The sequence below is a fragment of the Pygoscelis adeliae genome, unplaced genomic scaffold (assembly GCF_000699105.1).
Source record: "Pygoscelis adeliae isolate BGI_AS28 unplaced genomic scaffold, ASM69910v1 Scaffold50, whole genome shotgun sequence".
NCBI lineage: Eukaryota > Metazoa > Chordata > Aves > Sphenisciformes > Spheniscidae > Pygoscelis > Pygoscelis adeliae.
The window spans coordinates 443,406-464,250 of NW_008823963.1; the positions used below are offsets into that span (position 1 = coordinate 443,406).

At 37.5% G+C, this 20,845-nt stretch overlaps 1 protein-coding gene across 1 annotated transcript in view; it reads right to left on the minus strand.

The window, feature by feature from the left end:
• TMEM131 (transmembrane protein 131) overlaps nt 1-20,845 on the minus strand; it is a 78,603-nt gene that overhangs the window by 37,521 nt on the left and 20,237 nt on the right. The window contains 9 exon segments of the mRNA XM_009323751.1: nt 840-948; nt 2,902-3,010; nt 8,239-8,300; nt 9,277-9,333; nt 9,464-9,614; nt 12,564-12,644; nt 13,361-13,483; nt 14,317-14,433; nt 15,451-15,574. Of these exon segments, the coding sequence (XP_009322026.1) occupies nt 840-948; nt 2,902-3,010; nt 8,239-8,300; nt 9,277-9,333; nt 9,464-9,614; nt 12,564-12,644; nt 13,361-13,483; nt 14,317-14,433; nt 15,451-15,574 (933 nt within the window).

Sequence of the window (20,845 nt, forward strand, 5' to 3'; positions counted from 1 at the left end):
TATTAAAAGAAAACAGTATGAGAAAAATAAAGACTTTCCTTAAACATAAAGTGTTTTTCTGACACGGAAGACTAGAATTTATTCAATCCAACAGTGAAAAACGTACATAACCCACTGCATGCTGAAACTATATTAGCAGCACTGCAGGGACATTGACAATTAAGTAATTCAAACAAGATAAGAAAATATGTGAATCAGCATATTAGGAGGACTAAAAAGATGTGTTGAAGTATTAAGATAGTTTGCAAATCACGCATATTCCTTATTAACCAAATCAGGCATCTGCAGCAGAAAAGTTCTGATAGATGAGGTTTAGTTTGTTTGCCTTTAAAATACTCTGTGAGTTCTGTTGATAAAGTAGCACCTCATTTCAACAATAATTTTAAAGTCAACTTAGCCATACTTTGTAAATGAATAACAAAAAATAAGGAAGCACTGGCAGTTCTTCCAAAGTGTTGCTTAAAACCAAAAATACTTTCTCTACCCTTACTTCATATAGTGATAGAACAGCAAATGCAAAACTGGAAAAATTTCCAATACTGCATTTTTCAAATGTCTCATCTGCAGCCTTCAACTGTTCTGAAAAAAAACTCACTAAGGTCACTTCGAACCCAAGCCTTGAAACCAACGTATGCATTACTAAGACTACCTCATCTACTAGTGTAAAAACAGAAAAATTCAAACAAGTAACTGTAGTTCTAAATGAGCTCCAGATTCAGAAAACTTGGGCATCATCTCTTTATATCCCCCTCTCCCCCTAAAAAGGCTAAATTCCCTGCCACATCAGCTAATTTACCGCATTTAGTTTTTGAAACTACTTTCAACTACTGTAAGCTTACCCATCCAACACTTCTGCTTGATACGGTATTTCAAGTTTGGAGTAGCTCTTCTCTTTCGCCTTAACAGTTATTTTCCCAGAAGACTGTGATGCTTTTTTTGCTTTTGATGCTGTACACACAAGAACATAAGAAGTTTGTTAAAGCAGACAAAAAAAAAGATCCATTACGTTAGACTAGCATGAGTGGAAGAATAAAAGCACAGAGCAAGCCCAGAGATGAAGTATCACGGAAAAGAAAAATGGATCTTAAGGAAATTTCAATAAGCAACTGACATGGAATAAATCTCGGAAGTAAGAGATCCGAGTTCTGAATTCCTCCCCCTTAAAACCAGTTAGTTGACCTGCCTGAGTTAGTAAGCTTATCTACAATAGGGAAACGTGGTTGTTCCTGTCAAACAAATAACTTGGGCATGTCCAGAGGATAATTCAGATCCCAGGAGAGCTGAATTCCCTACTTAAAGAGTACGGAATACACCTATCCCTCCACTAACAGAACAGAAACTTGAAATGGCTGGGCTCCTCCCTTAGAACTACCAGTCGAGCAGGACTTTGGGCCAGGAATGCAGCAACTTTGTAATAACGAAGAAATTGAAGACATGCTAAACTTCACAGAAATAGAATCAGAATCCACGTAAGAACCCAAACTACACAAGCCTAAATAACAAAGCTCACAGGCCTGCTCCAAGATCACAGAAAAGCTATGTTATCCTGCCAGAAAAGCCAAAGGATTCAAATACTAGTTAGGAGAAACCACCGGCCTCTAAAGCCCTTGCATGTATTAGGACAGCTGAAACAGCAAATATTTAGGGCTGGCTGCTTCACTGAAAAGAATTCACCAAGTCAATCCCTTAAACACATTAAGCAGCTTGGCTGGGTATTCTTCCCCAACTACCATTCCTTCCAAGATCTACTGTATGTTAGTCAGTAGGTCCTTATATAACAATCCCCTCCAGCTTCAAAATCTGAACATATTACCACCTCAGGTTGACAGAGTTCAGCTATTTCAGAATTTATTTGTAGGCTAAAACATACTTCACTCATTTTACAAACTGTAAGCTATTAAAAATCTAAAGTGCCAATCAAGAAATTATAATAATAAAAATCAATCCTCTCCTCTCCTACCGTGCAACTTCTAAAATTATGTCTACCTGAAATGAAAAACATTGCATCTATAAACTTCCATTTCTAAGCAATCCCAGCAGAGAGACTTAGAGCACCAACGGGTATCTTAAAGCAGTAACATCCGAATAGGTCAACAGCATTCTGACAATTGATTAAAATCTCTATAAAAAGTGGAGGTGCCTTTCTACAAAATGTCAGCATATTTACAGTCATACCATGCAGGAGGGAAATGACCCAAAACTTCTTTCATAAAGATATACATGAAAGTCAGTATCAGCATACATAACATATCTTTGTAGGAAAGGTACCAGTAAAAGGTTTTTCCACCTTCATCTCCCTTTTTCTTTAATATGAATTCAAGATAGCAAAATGAAATAAGCCAACTTTCACAGTAAGGTTCTCAAGAGCATAACAGAGCCCTATTTCCATGGGCATTCCAACGTAAAATGTATTTTTTTAGAAATAAGACTTCGGATTCTTTTTTAAACTTTGGAAGGATCGAAGGGCAATCCAAGGGATATACTCGCCTCTAATATATATTACGGTGAGGAACACGTCCTGGTTTGTTAGGATTCCTCAAAAACAAACGCCTATTTAGACTAACAATACATTTTAAATCATCTGTGTCTTAACATAAGAATCTTGCTTATGTTTAATAGAAATCTGATGTTCAATTTTTATATACACACATAGAAGACTGCTTAAGAATTCCTTCTCTTCTCATCAGTATTTACCAGTCTAAGTTACTTGCTGATTATGATCAGAGACGATCCCTTCAGAAATAACAAGTTAGAAGAACTGTAAGCCTTTTCCAGGTAGGAAAATTTCCTTCTCAAAATTACAAATAACATTTTGTTAAGAGAGTGGAAAATAATTCATGAAGTTTCAGTAAGTTCTAAGAAGCACTTGACAAGTTCTAAGAAGAGAGGAGCAGTACTTACCATCAAAGCTAATACTTGCAACTTTGGTATATTTACTTTCAGAGGCTTTTAACGTAACTGGCTTGAAATGTACTGTTATAGCTTCGTTCTGTGGTGTAGGTCTAACACTCTGCAAACAATCAAAATATGAAGCACCTGTAAACTTATCATTGTTAACATACTGTACAGCCTTCACGTGTCCTTCAAAGTGATACAACAGCAACTAGTTTTGGCTGAGTTCTTACAGGTCTGTCTTTCCTATAACAAAGCAGCATTATAAGAGGCTTTAGAATTTTTTCCAGGTCCTGCAAATTACTGAGTCAGTATGCAGGAAAGTGGGCCATAGAGACTTCTCCTGGGGAACGTTGGATGAAGTGACAGTATGGACAGAAACACGTTAATAAAATAGAAAACAAGCTTTATTTAAATAAAGATTTATTTTTTATTCTTAATGCTGCAGGGTTACAATAGCTAGACTGTTTGCTTCTGGTGCGCTCATTAACAAAGCTGTTAACTGACTTGTGTAATCACTGGTGATGATACAGACATCTACCTTGTCTCTGATCCCATGCTAAGTCTGCAGAGCTGCCACAGGAAAAAAAAATAAATTATTAACTGTGTAGAGAACAGTTTTGTAAATGTGAGATGACACTCATTCTATACCAACATCACCTCTTGTGTCTGAGGATTACTGTTTTAAACTAAATGGAAAATGCGAATTGGGCATTACTGGAACAGCAATTGTGTCAGTTATTAGCCAGAGCTGATTTGTATAGATTCTCATTGCTATGCAGCAGGATTATGGATTCCACGTCAGTATCTGAAGACTCTATAAAGATTGCTAGCAAACTCTCTATCTAGATTCCATGGAGAGAAACTGGGCATTGAGCATTTAAATGCTCTTATCCTTGTTTTGCTTAAAATTAGGATGGCTGCCGTGATTCCTCCTTCCCAGCTGTCTTCTCCTGCTGTAAGAACAGCTCAGCTGCTTATGTAGCAGCTGTTAAGCTACTGCAAATTACAGGATGCTGTATTAAGGAAACCAAAATGAGTACTGGTTTACCTTATGCTGGGCTGCAGAGGTTTAGCACCTGCTTCATAAGCAGCTGAGCCTTTCTTGGTCAGAGAGGAGCAAGGCAGACAGCTAGTGGTACAAGCCAATTACAGTTCTTCCAAGGTAAGCTGTCCTTGATTGTAAATTAAAGCCATAAAATCATACATACATAAGTTCTGCAGGCCACATGATCCTTAAAGGAAACAAGCATACCGCTCCTGCAGCTAATGAATAATCTCTGTTAGCTTAACTATAAGTTTTGTATTTTGGATTTATAGTACTGACCTTTGTCAACCATCCGCATACACGTGGTGCAGATATTTGCTATTTCTCTTCAGGAGTCAATTCGCAATTATCACAATTTTCTTCTAATGAAATCCATACTACAAAACTGAGATCTTGAGGTGTCTTTAAAAAAAACCTCTTAAAGCACATGAAACCAAAGCTGTAATCAAGTTCATAGCTTTTGCATGGCAGAAAGGATAACCATTTCTAGTAGCTCTTTTCATGCAAAAGGCTATTTTTTTTATTTAAGTTTGAAATAATGCTGATTTGATTTACTAAATGAAATCAGAACTATTCAAAAGGACAAGCCTGTTGCCAGAAAAATGGCAGATTTCAGAGATGGATCTCTTAAACCACAGGGGTAAGAAACCTAGATGTATTTACTCAAAATGTCTACAGCTAATGAATTTAGTTAAGGAAGGAATTTAGCACTGCTTTGTTGAAAATTTCTTAACTACATCACGCACATTTCTCATTTGTTGCTTGATTACATGTTATAAAAGGAAATACAGAATTAAGACAACTGAAGGAAAAACAAACACCCTTAAGAATCCTTTCAACTTCACTTCCCTCAAATTTTAACCTATTTCAAATAAAGCCCAAGCACAACTTGTCCCGAGATGTGCCTTAAGAATCATCAAATATGGACAGGTCATGAGAAAACATGCAAAACAAGTTCCATCGAGAATCTAATACCACCAATTTTCTCAGAAAATGGCCTGACAGCAACTTCTGTGGGGAAGAAGAATTTAAAATAGACATGCTTCATTAAGACATGGGTCTCCCATAGAGTGCCCCAGTCAAGATTCCTGACCCCGCTCTACGAAGATACAGTCAATATTTAGCATAAGAGCAGAAAATGAGGACATTAAAATATTCTAGAGAACACAGGGGGGGAGAAAGCTTTGTGCTATTGCAGCATTTATTGAGAAAGACTTCAAAGGTTTAAGGACTCTCAGGCTATACCTATTCTAATGAACTAAAGAGGAGAAGAGTATGGGTTGAAACACTGGCACATGTTCATCCATACTGTTTACCTGTCAACAAGCTCCCAAGCATAGTTTTGTCTTGTCCACCTAGCATATTGCTCTGAAGACTGAGCAGGCTGTAGACCTTTGCTTACAGATAGTAAAGACACAGCTACCCTGCTGCAAGAGGAACAAGCCCTGTGGCTACAGGCAGCAGACTAAGGCTGGTTCCATTAGTGTCACCTCTGTACTGATTTATTTGCTTCTACAGACACAATTATTTTGTCAGTAATAACTTGGCCTTCAGTTTAAACAGGGACACACCCAACTAATGAAAGTTCACTTTCACCATAAAGCACCATCCAGAACAGCCATGGAATAAACTGCTACTAGATTTCCTTGATAACTTTGAGACGCATGCACTCAAATGTGCCGACTGAAAACATAACACAGAAGTAAACTACTTCTCGCAGGTTCGTAAAAGAAAAAAAAAAACATCTATTGTAAAGTATGTGAATTGTGACAGAAGTAAGTAAATACTTTCTTATACAGAAACTTTTATTTTCAAACTGATAGAACTCAGCTTCAATATATGGCTGTCCTTTAGTTCCAGGTTCTTTATGCATCAAACATGATCAGGAGCTCAAATTTTAAAGTGTGCCTTTGCTTTTAGCAATCAAATGGGCTTAAACTGCCTTAAGGAAACACAAAATTTTCATTCTAGAGAAGGGATAAAAGTGTTCAACAATCTACATTTACTAGATTTTTGACAGCATGGCTTAATTGTTGCAGCATGACAACAGTTCATCCAGTCATGAAATAGACATGATTCTCCCTAATAATGGAGAAAACCCTACAAAATGTAATGAAGGAAGTTTTTATAAAGAGTTTTAGAACTCAAAAAAGAAAGTCAAGTGACTCGCTCTTATCCTTCTCAACCAATTTGTTGGACCACAGCATGACTAAGAACTTAAAGGCAGAACAACTACAACTCTGGCAACAGTATTAGCAGTCTCTCATACACAGATGACCTGAAGATATTTAGTTCCTCCAGCACCCAGCTTAAATATACACTAAATATAGCCTTGGCCTTTTCTTCTGACATTAAAATGAAATTTGTCACAGAGCTCTGTCTCACTGCTTTTAAACCCTAGCTCTAAAGGGTCAAAAATCCATTTCTCAAGCTTTCCTAGAAGTAAGCTATTCACCAGGTTCCTTCCAAAAATCCTTTACTCTTGCTTACCACTTTGAAATTCCTTGACTGGCACAGCAGCAGAAATTCACACAGTGCTTCAACTGCTGGAACGGTTACAAACTTCTCATTAAGGCACAGCTTTGTTGTGAAGAACAATTGACTTGATGTGCCATATGTGACACTGAAAAATACATCATATCTAGACCTATGTGGTAACTTTATCATTGCAAGTGAGTCCTAAAGGCTTTAAGACCACCAAATTTACTGCTTTGATACACTGTAAAAGAACAATCATCTGGAAAAGTTCTGTCATGACACGTATAATGGTTATCAAATGATAGCCTTCCATTAGACCTCATTCTATGGTCTATAGCCTACAGTCCAAAAAACATAGCTTAAAGAAAATGGGTAGGTTTTTTTTTTTTTTAATGGAGGATTATGAATCAGGTACTACGTTATCAGATATTAGAAATTATACTGATTGTTTGAATATATGGTTATTTGCATTGTACTCAGGAAGTATATTACACACTTAAAAAAAAAAAAAACACCAAAAAACCTGTCCCTATGCCAAAAACCTGGCAAATCTAAGAAGATGGACATGATGTAACACAGCAGACATAGCTGTAAAAATAATTTAATAAATTTACCAACCCTCTGATTGTAAAAATCATATATAGGTCTTTTTTTAAATAAAAATCCTCCATGGAAGCTGGTTCATAGCTTACAAGGCTACAAGAGACCTTATAGAATCATCTGAGCTCATTAATGCAATAAGCTTTAGGACTTTGATGAATTAAATTCTGTTTGTACTACACCGTGAGTTTCTCTCGACTTGAAAATTATTAGTGAACAACAACTTAGCAAGCATTGCAATGTACTATTATCTCATTACTAAAAATGTGTCCTGTTTCTAGTTTAAATTCATCTAGCCTCAGTTTCCAGTATCTTAAGTTTTTGTTAGACCTCTATATTAAAATACTATTCCCTACAGTTACAGCTATAAGCTTTAGAAACACAGAAGTGCTCTCCAAGAGCTCAGTAAGAAACCTTTGCCAATCCTTCAGTCATTCTTCTGGCTCCTCTGTTTCTTTTCAACACCTCAACACTTTCTGAAGTGCACTGGGACAAGGTATAGCTAGCTATACAACTAAATCTGGAAAACAAGGAAGACAGGAAGGGGAGAAGGAAGAAGTGAGGAAAATAGTGGGCAATGAGAAAAATTACACAGGAAAAAGGTATGAATGAACAAAGGCGCACTACCAGACTAGAGCCAAAATTCTGTAATAAAAACAGAAAGTAGAAAATCCAAAACCTAGAATTCTGAAGCTGGCTGCACTTTGTGTGCAGCTGCAGTGATCTCACTGGAAAGGGCTCTGGAGTGCTTGCAGGCTTTTTCTTATTTCAAGCTACAAAGCAGATAACCTCAAGAAAACAAGGGTCATTTTACAGTCTGCTCTTGAAAGCTACTCTTTGCTCATCTTAAAAGATTATGTTGGGCAACTGCTTCATACACTCTCATGGAGCGTGTGATGAGGACAAAGAATCCCACAGACTCTGCATTAATCTCTTGTTCACTGAACAGGAGTTACTGTTCTCAAGTATAAAAGCTTCCAGAGGCTCAGATATTGCAGGCACAGCCTATAAATGCTGAAACAGCCGTTCAAAGAAGGCTATGAAGCAAATGAATTTTACCATGCATATAGATTATTTATCTTACTATTAAGTTATGTTTTCAGTCACACATCACCTAGTTTCTCATTCTAAACACTACATGGTGAACCTGTGAATGATCAATTTTTATGAGAGAGTAAATCCAAGTAGAAAGTTTCAAATTGAAAGGAAATAAAACTTACTGTAATTGGCACATCTTTTGTTCCTGAATTTAATAAATGCAGATTTAAAATTTTTGGCAGATCTGTTAAAGAACAAAAAACACACCTGGCCATTAGGCTATTTTAACATAAGAACCTTATACAAAATCATCTGCACTAGCTGGTTTCTCATATAAATCTACTATTGTTCAGTATTAAAAAGTTAAGACTAACATGACAGTACAGCCAGTCAAAATAGCTAGTCCCAAGAATCTAACACACTTAAAAACTGCATTTTTGTGCATTAGTAGGTATTACTTGCTTCAGCTAACCACTCGTATTTCTAACACATTAAAAAATGAACAGGCTAAAAATACTACAATGAATGAGTTTGCCAGATGCACCAATATTCAGCAGAAACTGATCTTATTTAAAAATCTTTACATGTTAAGTAAGTTTTGAGGAAAAGTACTGCAGAAACTACCTTTTTTTAGTTGAAAGAAGATATATGCTGTTTTTCTTCAGTAATGAGTCCCTTTTACAGTTTCAAAGTTACCTTCAGTTTTACTACTTTCTGCCATATATATAATTTTTTTAATTCACTAAACAATATTAATTTAAAATGTAAAATGCTAGGCACAAATGTGTAAGTAGCACTTCAGAAAAAAAAGACCTTATCATAAGTAACAAATTTGATTAAGTTTGCACACTTTCACTATTCCCTGTGTCTGACAATTATTAAAACTTACGCAGATGTAAAGCAGTCTTCCAAAACAAGTTCACAAATTAAGTAAACTGACAATGGTTTTCAGACTAAGCCATGCGCAACTGTGTAAGACTAATGTTATTACTAGACTTATAACTGGATGTGCAAACTACTGTTTGCTTGTACACATCTCAAATACACTTGCAGGTGAATACATTTGTGCACTGTTGCAACACATTGTTATCCTGCTTTCGAAACTCTGGCTTTTAAAAAGCATCATTCCACAAGCAACCCTGAATAGTACAAAGATAACTGGGCTTTCCCCTCCCCACCCTACTCCTTATAAATACTTGGAGACCTGAAGTATAGTTTACCTTGAGTTCGTAGTGTACCAAAATCTAGCATTTCTGTTGATGAATAGATTCCTGGCGCTTTAAGAAACAAAAAGAAAAATTACCATTTTCTTATTACACTAAAAGTTAATTAAGCTGAATAACTTAAAAAAAACCACACACACAAAAAAAATTGAACAAAAAAATCCCAAACCACTTTTCTACAAACCTGTTGTAACTTCTACTTCAACAGGGAGAATGATAAATTCTGTGTTGTCTGAGGCATTTGTTTTTATTCTAATGAAGGCTGTATGATTATCTGCTTCTCTTGAAGAAAAGCTGGCTCTCATCACTCCTTTTGTTTCATAGGGAGGTATTTCCTGATAAATAATCAAAGCACATCTATGAGAGTGCAGTAATTACAAAAAAAGCTGCCACACCAAAAAATTACAATAGAAGCACTGAGTATAATTGTATTAAGAGAAAAAGCTGCAATAGCGGCTGCATGTTATTAAACTTACCACTAAATTTAGTAAGGATAGTTGTAATCACCTAATATGACAATGATTAAAAACAGGTATATGCAAGAAGGCTTTCACGTCCCACTTGATTAAGTTTTATGTATTAGAATTGTGGTAAAAAGACAGGAGACTAAATTGACAGAATCTACCAATAAAGAAAATCTAGTCATAAAAATGTTATTGAGTGCAGTAGCATCAAGTATTGTTTTTGCATATTCTAATTGTTTTTTCTCCAAAGCAGACACAAGGCATACAGTTTCAGTGCTAAACACAAATTCAAATACCGCAGAACTGCACGTAGCCAAAAGCTTGTGGAGCTGCAGGTTTATTAGTCACCAAGTAATTTACAGCAAAAAGTCAAAACGTGTTTAGTTTCTGTACCAAGCCTATTCCATCAGTTCCAGTGGGCACTCAGGGTTTGAAAGACAACTCTTTCTGTATTTGCTGGACACAGCTGCAGCACAAGACTAGCTTCAGAACCATAGTTGAAATACTAACATTGCATATTCTTTCCCATCACATTACAGAAGGGCTGGGGAACTGGATTTTTCTTCTTTTTTTTTTTTTTTTTTTGAGATAAAAACCTTGATTTGAAATTTGGAGCTTCTTCCACTTTAAATGCAAATAAATATGGCAGAAAGTAGGAATTTTTGATGAGTAGCCCTTGCATCGATTGATGTTGTTTCAGTTGACAGCTTCTTTCTTTTGTGTTTTTGATGAAGGAAACTGTACAGGACATAATCCATATAGGTGCTGATTGTCTTACACATCTCTTCTGTGCTTTCTGCAGTACAAACTCACACCAATCCATTCTGGAGGTCAAGCCATATTTTCCATGGCACAATGACTGTAGAAGTATTCTTTTAAAACTGTTGAATATCAAAGTAACTAGTTTCAACTGCTACTACTTGGTGAGTCCCTAAACTAAGATGCTTTCAAGTTCTGTTTTCGCACTTATTCACAGACCTAACATAATACAGCCATTCATTAATGTTTCAAAGGACGTGATTTGACTCTTCCATATGTATAACCAGGGATCCAAGGTTTGTCAGATCCCTGAAGTAACTTTGAACAGTGATTACAAAAATACTCCTGCATATGCAGACTGCTTCATCCAATTATCCAAACATTTGGCATCAAAACAATTTTAGACAATGATGTACATCCATATGTGAAAGTATCATCACCATATTTCAAATAATTTCTTCTACTTTGCAGCTTTTTCTAACTGCAGTGCAGCTCTTGACATATCCAATACAATGATATATCTGGGTGTTTTCTCCTACTGGTTTAATTTCTTCTAGTTGCCTTATTGTTTTAAAATACCAGTGGTTGATATGAAAACCAGATATTAACCTAACTGCCTTTCCATGCAATACACTGGAAGCTTTCACATGCATGTCATCATTCTTTTAACTGGCAACCTGGCCTAGAGAAGCTGAAAAGCTACGTGCTCAAGAAACAGAACTAGAAGTAAACCAGACATTTAAAAAAATCTTCTTTTATTTGTGGCTCTAACATGTTTGTTACATGCCTACTAATGGCTACAGAATTCAACATTCCCCTTGAGTTCTGACAAGGAAAGGGCTATCTTTAGAAGTAATGCCACTTGACTAAAACTGTGTCAAAACATAAGGACCTTCATTTTTTAAAATCTATTTTAATGTTTACATCTAACCCTCAGCATCTGTTTACTCTTTCCACTGCATTTTTTTGAAATGCTTGTGATCTGTATTCATACTTACTTGTTTGCAACTTCTGTATCTAAAGCTAAGATACTGCCATTCTCATGGACCTTCTCCGGAAAAGCCAGGAATTAAGATTGCCTTCTTAGCTCACTTGGAAATTTCCTGGCTATACTCATTACAACAGATGTAACCATCAGTGACTGTAATGATACACTTGAGCAAGAGACAAGTTTTGGAGCCCAATGACTCTAAAGTCTCTGCCAGACAAAAACCAGTCATCAAAAAAGGAATAATTCTAATTAAAGAGGAAAATATGTTTTGTATCTAGTTGGACATTACCAACAGTGTGATATACAGCATGGAGCCAATACTTTACCTTCAGGATGCTTCTAAAATTTATTTCACTTAGAGATATCAGCATGTGTCACTTCAAAACTACATTAAGTGAAGAACACAACAAAATAGATTGTGTAGACCGTGAGTCCATCCAACCCACTAGCCCATCTCCAGCAGCAGACATGAAGAGTAAAGACTAACTGCAGGGCATGCATGTAGAAGTATCTTCCAGAACAGTTTTCAGCCACTCTTGACTCATGATCTAGGGATTTATTGCAGCTAGACACACTGCTGTTTTATTTAGTAGTCCTTAACAGATTCTTCTTCCCTAAGTTTGTTCAGCTGCTTTTTCAACCCATGCGTGCATTCATAGTGATTTGCAGGAAGGACTTTCTCAGTTTTTAAAAAAAAAAAAGAAAACCAAACCAAAACAAAACCACCGTATATTTTTCCTCTGGGTTAGATCCAGCTCACAGGCCATCAGAAGGACCACGTTATCCTGAATGCTTAGGTAGGTGTAATTCATTCTACTGGGAATCATCTTATTCCTCTCATTTCAAAAAAGCACAGCTCAATACAGATGGCTTCTTTGAATTAAACCTTTCCTTCAATTCCTATTACCATACAATTAACAGTCCCTGTTATTGTTTCAATTTTTATGGGGTATTTTTAACGATTACACGACAAGAAAAAAAGTTGGTAAAAAACCCCAAAACCTAAAATCATACCAAAATAAAACCTCCCCAAAGAAGTACAATGAATGCTGCAAGACATGACTACTCACCCATAGCTTCCTTGTACCTCCTTGCTGACCTGTTGGAAGCTCTAAATGGAGATCACCTCCACTGGAATACATTTCTACCACCTGAGGTGGGTAACAGGAAAATGTTAGCATTCAACTTTAAAGGGATCCTGTTTTAGTTATCAGGTATTATAATGTGCAATGCCATGGGTTAGCAACTATTTGACCATTGGAGTATCTTATAAATTCACTTTTAATGATGATATAGCCATTTGCTAGTGCTACACTTCATGTGCTTTCTGTAGCATTTCACAGTTTGTGGATCACTTACTTAACAGAAGCAGATCACGTTTATCAGTGGACTATTCATCTACTTGTTTGGTTAGGTACAGACATCAATTGTGCCTTAACATAAGAATGCTTGCCAACATTACATACTAGGGTACACCATAAAGACACCTTATGCTGTGCAAAACAAGCAGAAGGAAACTAAGAGGCATGCCTGGATTAAAAGCACAAGATCTATTTCACTACTTCACTATTCTTCTTAATTACCAGTGAACTTTAATTCTTTATTTTGCAGTAATTATGACCATTTTAAAAATGGAAATTTCACAGTAAAACCTCAATTTAGCAAATAAGAGATCCGTGAGCATAATCTACAATTTCTAGTACAACTGATTTGCATTTAAACAGAAAAACATTTTTATAATATGAAAGACTTGGCCTCAAATTGCTTTAAAGTTCAAACAGAATTTTAAGAAGTAACAAAATAAACAAAATTTCAGTTTAATATCATAAACATAAATGAGCATTTAATGGTTTTCTCTTAGGCTCACCTGCAAAGGTTCACTGTGAGGGTTATGTATATTTATTATAGGAGAAAAACTGCTATTTACAGGAACTCGTGCCCCAATAAATGGGCGCAATCGATAGGGGTTTGGTACTCCAATGCCAAACACCTGGTTCAGAAAAAGAAAAACAAGCTTAAGTAGCTGTATGTAATTGTTGCAGAGCCTAACATACCTGTGTCAATTTCAGTAATCTACCAAGTACCCTTTTCGATTAACTTCACAGTATACTTCTAACCAAAGATTTAAAACCAGCATCATGCTAAAACACTGAAACAGAGAAACTGGTTTAGTTTGCAGCTAAAGGGTATTTCTCATAGCTACTACTTACTTACACTGACATATTGAGAACACAGGAAGTCAAAATACCATCTTTTTTTCTGATACTCTGAAACACTAGAAAGCAGCTAAAGGTTAAAAAGATGTGAAATATCCTTTAATCATACCATTATGGAACAGACTATCCATATGGGAAGCATTTTTGTTGTTGTTTTCAAAACATTGCCATGGTAAGAGTCATATTCTTTCAGCCAGAGGATTTCCCTCCCTTTTCAGACTCCCTCATCTGTCTGCTTTATCCTTCTGAATCTCAAGTGAGTAATTTTTTGCCAGCTTAATGAATAACACTGCCTTGTCACTGGATCAGATGAGTACAGAGCTGAAGAATGAGCTAGATCACTGCAATGAGCCACTAAAATAACACACAAAAAAGCTGTTGGGAGGATTAAACCCTACATAATTTAATCGATCTGGCTTACAGGTATTTACAGTGGCATACCTCTGTGTTACAACAAGCAGCCAGGATGGAAACTTCTTCAACTGGGCTTATAAAAAAAAAAAACCACTATTGTGCAAATATCCTTGGGTGGTTAAGCATGCCATAACAGATACTGCTCTGGGTGATTCACACTTCACAACTTTTTCTGAAAGAGTAATTCTCTTACCTGATAAGTAAATACCCCATGATTAGACGTGTTAATAAATAAAGTGTTCTCTACATTTCCCACTACTCTTGCGAGGAAAACTACATCAAAGGACGTATTCCCTCCTGGAAGAATTTTCTGGAAAAAATAAAAGCAAGCAAGCGGAGGAATAAGCAAAACTGTTTATTGAAGACATTCCACCCTGCAGATGAACAATAGTTTTTGTGCTACAGAAGATCTCCGTGTGTTCTTTATGGAAAAATGAAGTTAGAAAGTCTACTGCAGATTTGGGGAAAAAAAAAAAAGTAGAAGTTTTAGACAAATAAAAATGTGTAACAAAATAATAAAAATACCAGTATTTTACAACTATTATCTAGCACAGGATCATATTTAATTGAATTTTTATGTTGAATTCTGAACTTAGAGTTCAGCTTATTACAGAAGTATTTTGAACTGACAGTTTACAGAACATTGGAGAAACGCAATTACTACAAGACTTCCATAAGTGAGAAAGGTTGCTTATAGACAGGTTTTCTGAAGTTTTTAGTGTTTACATGGCCCCTGCTAAGCCACAGGCCCTGCAGACAAAACTGAAACCAGAGGACTATGTCTGACAGTAATGTGGTTAAGAGTTAACCCTGCTGACACCATACTTTTTAACTTGCAAGTTCCTGTAACATGACTGCAGTAGTTACAAGTGCGTTGGAGTGACTGCTTCACACTAACACCACTTCACTGGACTTACAATTTTCAGAAAAATTATAAGAACAGCTTGTTCCTGTATGTGCTCTAAGGCAGCATACACTTAGTCACTTCAGCAGCAAAGGAGATCTGCTGTTAAACCATCAGCTACAGTACACACTTCCAACGTAGTCAGAACTCCTATGCAATATTTCATTCCTTCTCTTCCAGTAGGGTTTGTGTGCGCTTCCGTGCTCAGTTCAAATTTGCTTGGTAACTGATACGAGATCAAGAACTGCAGTATCTTAATACTTTTAGGTATTAAGATAGATATTATTAATTAGATAGATATTATTAACAGATATTAGATTATTGCAGTAAGTAACTTATTTAAAGAAGGGAGGGAAATCAAGCTCCCATTCAGGGTGGAGAGGGGGAAGGAAAAGCTCATTTTGAGAAAGCAAAATAACTTACCCTATTTTGAAAAAATGATGCATGAAAATGTGATGTTGTAGCAGATATTGATACTAATGTAATTGTTTCTTCTGAGCTAGGGTTATGTAGGTAAACTTTTTCCATTTTTGGCATTCCAACTGGCCTGTCGAAACAGAGAGAGAATATTTTTGGTGTTAGAATTCTAGAAAATGGAGCATTGGGCTTTGTCCCATTAAACCAGATAGGTACATAACAGTGATGAACACTGACAATAGAACTTTGCATTAAATGTTTTTTTAAGTAACATATGTAAATTCTACCTTGAAGAATTACTTAGTTAACATCTTTTCCATTATTTTATTGCTTACTTTTTCCTGAAGGGTTACCTAACATTGCATCATCCTCTAAAATGACACCTATCCAAAATGAAATTCTATTTTTCAGGTTTTCTCTTCAGAATCAGAAGAGGCAAAGTTTTCTATTCCTGTGCTAGAACCTCTAAATAATTATCTTAAGAAAGGTTGCACACAGCAACTTAAAATAAACAGAGCACACCCTAGACAAAAGCCTAAGCACAATTTTTTTCCTGATAGATTGTAAGTAGTCTTACCCAGAACCCAGAATTTTTCTAGTGTTATATTTTATAATATGCTCTACAGAATTAAGTTCACAGACACATGCAGCAACAACTATTTTATTTGTATATTGCATTTGAATTCATACCTTAAGAAAAAAAAAAAAAGAAATGCTTGAGATAAATTCTAGAATTTAAGAAGTCTAAAACACAGAAGTCAGACAGTTAAACAGCAGCATGCTTTTTCAGTAACAGGACATGCTAACAATTTATTCCACACAAGCTCTAGGCTTGTTCCTTTTTGCTTACAACAGCTGATGTGACAATAAATGCTTCAGTTTCTCCAATTATTTTTCAGACTTTGGTACCTCTTCAGAATTTTTTTCATGCCTTTTAACACATACGTGTTAAGCATCAGCACCAATGCACTAATAAAGCATGTAGATTACAATCTGCTTCAAATTAAATTTTGGAATTCAAAATATTTAACTCTTAACTTTCAGGCTACGCGTATTCCATGTAGCACTCCCTCCCATGTCACCTACTCCAAACATTGCAAGGACCGCAAAACTATTGATAAGAATTACTATCTGTCACACCTGAAGTGATGATGACCAATAACAGGCAGTTGTTCTGCCATCCTCAGTTAACTTTAACAGGTCAAATTAATAAGCGCTATTGCAGGCACACAGTTTTTCACCCTGGGGGGGAGGGTGTGTCTCAATAGATAGAGCAACATAAGTTTGCTGTAAATTAAAGGTTGCATTGAATGGAGGATTTAGTGACAGTAATCAAACTATACCACAATTTACAAAGTGATTGCAGTAACAGACAGAATCTCCTACTTATGAAACATGGGCTAAACAGATAGATGCTAAAGACCATGATATTAATTCAAAGACACAACTATTAACCTTCAATAAACTGCATCATCACTAATAGTAGAATATATCTGCACTCTACTACTGTAAATCTCTTTGCTTTGCTTGCTGAGTCCTCCTAATTTCATGTCTCCATCAGCAAACACTTGTTCTTGATCCTTCTTTCACTGTCAAAAAAACTCATTTGACTTAGAATCATAGAATAGAAAGTTAAGACTTCTTTAACTTAACTAGTAATGAAGACAACAATTTCTCTCCTCACCTTTTAAAACCCGTACAAAACCCAACATCCAGGTTGAGCCATAACACGAAAGTATTCATATCTGTTGCCAGTACACATGGGGATATTAGAAAGGGAAATGGTTTATCAGCTGTGATGTTTTGCATTAACTGCTGTAACTGCTACATTGTTGATCAATGGAATCAAACAAGCCTATACACCTGCTCTCCATCTGCTAGGGAAAAGCTTATCAGACCAGAGGAATTTGAATGAGAGCCAGCCCTTCAAAGTTCCCCATCTCTACCCCACCCCGGGGGGGGGACAAAAAAAACCGGAAAGGCACAACTGAGAAAAGTGTCTGCTGATACAGAATAACCCAGCACCCCTTGAATTCTGAACCCACTGTTTCAAACACTCCTGCACTGACATCAGTACAGATGAGCTTGAGTATTTTATCTGCTTGGTAACTGTGAAAGGCATAAGCAAGCTTTTATCACAGTCAGCAATTTCACAGTGAATTCGTTGTTTAGAGAAAGTGATCGTGCCTTAAACAAGTACTCTCTGATGCTACAAACACGAAAGACAGACAGAAAATAGACCAACTCCTCCAACACTGAAGAAAGCTCTTTCAGTCTTTCCTGAGGATCAGCTGTCTGTTCCCTAGTTCTCACTGCAATTTGTGTGGAAGACATGCTCCCAGCACCTTGTTGCAATTCTTTTGCTTGCCACAGTGCAGTTTCTGGATACTTCTCTTCCCCAGAGCATGTTCAGAAGCTCCTCAAGAAGGGGAAACCATCCTCCTCCTCTATTACAATGCACTCCAACCAGTCTTCATAAGAGGAACCTAAGAGCTGAAAACAAGAATCAAGCAGAACAGTTCCCACCAACCACAACAGCAGGAAGCGAGAGAAGATGAGGTAGATTTTAAGCACTATATTACATGTGAGCAGACGACATGATTAGCGTATCACCTGTGGTCTCTATAGAGAACCAGCTGCGTACTGAAAACCTAAGATCAGAGTTGACTTAAATGACACTTTTTATGATGCATAATGTGTGAAACACCACAAAGCCAAGAAAACAACGTTGAATGAACCGGTAATACTGAAGTGCCAGCCTGTTCCTGTCAGAAAGGTAGTTTGGAAGTAAAACTCATTATCCCAGGAAATGTTTCAAATATTAACAATCTTTTAAGGCCTTCATGCTTTTCCAGTTCTGAAAAGAGGGGAATATAAGACAGTATATTTGAGAGGCTAAAACCTATAAAAACAACTAGTAGGGAAGCAGCCATGACAGACATCACAGTTCACTAACTTCAGATTCCAGACTAAACCACCACAGTAAAATTATAGGTGATAAAGGCAGAAGTCATTAAAAAGGAATTCTGTTGCTGGGACTATGTTTTATTTTACTATTTTGTTGACCATTCTGATTCTGAAACAATAAGTCCAGTATTACGTTTTGCTCAGATACAGCTTTCCTTATATTCTTTAAGCTTGATGTTAGCCAAATCTACAGAAATAGGACAAACCTCACTTGTTTCATCTGCCATGAGACATGATAAAATCCAGGTAAAGCAGTGTGCACCAGACACCTTTAAATGAACCTACATCCCAAGTGATAATCACATAAGGGATGCTCTCCAGGCTGCGGATTATCAAGCTGCAATGATCTGCACAAGCATAGCGTTACCTAGTACCAAATTTTACAGCAGAATTTCCTGGAGCACTCACAGTTAGCACTTTTCATTGCAAGAAGCTGGTACAGACACACACCTTCAGGCAAACATGAACTGTCAAAGCACATAAGATTTTGCTCCTAATCTTTTGTCCCTGCATAATGCTAGGTCCACCTACACTGATAAAAAAACAGATCATAGAATGATAGAATCATTAAGGTTGGAAAAGTCCTTCAAGATCATCGAGTCCAACTGTCAACCCAACACCACCATGCCCACTAAACCATGTCCCTAAGCACCTCATCTACACATCTTTTAAATATCTCCAGGGATGGGGACTCAACCACTTCCCTGGGCAGCCTGTTTCAATGTTAGGTTGGGAGAATGGAGATAAGGCTGCTAGCAAGCTGCAGCTTGTTGTAGTCCATCAATCCATGTGAGATTGGATCTACGTTAAGCAGCTAGGACAGAGGTTTTGTTCTGACTGGCTGTCTACTTTGCCAAGAGACACACGTTGCCCCTAAACCATGTGGCTGGACCAAAGACCACAAGCTGCTGCTAAGCTGCCAGCAGACCAGGAAATTGCTTTACAGACTGTGTGTGTACATAGCAAAGTCAGTGAGTAGCAGCTGATGAACAGCATGTGTCCTGGAACTGAGGTTCTGCCTTCTGTACCTTAAATACTGGCTGTGCTTTTTGTCTAACAGATGGACCCTTCTAGTGTCCCTCTTCTGGCATGGCACTTCGTGGCTGTACAGAACTCTGTGAACCCCATGCTTGCATTTTGTCGAGGAGATGTCGTACATTTTCTTCTGGTAAGCCTTGGATGTTTTATGCTGCTTTTCAGATAGTCACATCTTATTCACATATTCAGTTGACTGAGCCTCCGTCTCAGTGAAAGTATGATATCTGTGCATGCTGGGGATGTCTGCAGCTTGCAACCGGCTTGGGAAAACAAACCTGTTGGTCATTGCTTTTCAGCAAGCAGTGGTGCCCTTCCCTGAGAATCTGGAGGCATGAGCTTTATGCATTCCAGAAGTGTTGATTTGCAACTTACCTCATTTCCACTGGAAGTAGAAGAATGTGGATTGTTTTCAGGGAGATCACATGAATTTGAGATACAATTTTATTTTTTGCTTTAAAACATGAGCCTGGAAAAAACTTGTATAAAGCACTAAGAGACAGCAGCTTTCAGGTCCTGTTGGCATGGGACTTTAGGGCATGCCGCTCGTCCTGTTTAGGTCTGCAGAAGTTACACATGCAGATATGGTTGTTTGAAGATGATTTCATGTCTGATGTCAGTATGAGAGCAGTACCTAGGCTTCAGAAAATCTGGCATTTTGGTTTTAGAGTGCTAAGTTTGTTTCCCAGCTCTGCTACCATAGAATCATAGAATGGTTTGGATTGGAAGTGACCTTAAAGATCATCTAGTTCCAACCCCCCTGCCATGGGCAGGGACACTTTCCACTAGACCAGGTTGCTCAAAGCTCCATCCAGCCTAGCCTTGAACGCTTTCAGGGATGGGACATCCACAACTTCTCTGGGCAACCTGTTCCGGTGCCTCACCACCCTCACAGTGAAAAACTTCTTCATTGTATCTAATCTTAATCTACCCTCTTCCAGTTTAAAGCCATTACCCCTTGTCCTATCACTGCATGCCCTTGTAAAAAGTTCCTCTCCAGCTTTCATGTAGGCCCCCTTCAGGTACTGGAAGGCTGCTATACAGTCTCCCCGGAGCCTTCTCCTCCAGGCTGAACAACCTCAACTCTCTCAGCCTGTCTTCACAGGAGAGGTGCTCCAGCCCTCTGATCATCTTCGTGGCCCTCCTCTGGACCCGCTCCAACAGGTCCTTCTTATGTTGGGGGCCCCAGAGCTGAACACAATACTCCAGGTGGGGTCTCACGAGAGCGGAGTAGAGGGGGAGAATCACCTCCCTGGACCTGCTGGCCACGCTTCTGTTGATGCAGCCCAGGATATGATTGGCCTTGTGGGCTGCGAGCGCACATTGCTGGCTCCTGTCCAGCTTTTCATCCCCCAGTACCCCCAAGTCCTTCTCGGCAGGGCGGCTCCTCACTCCTTCA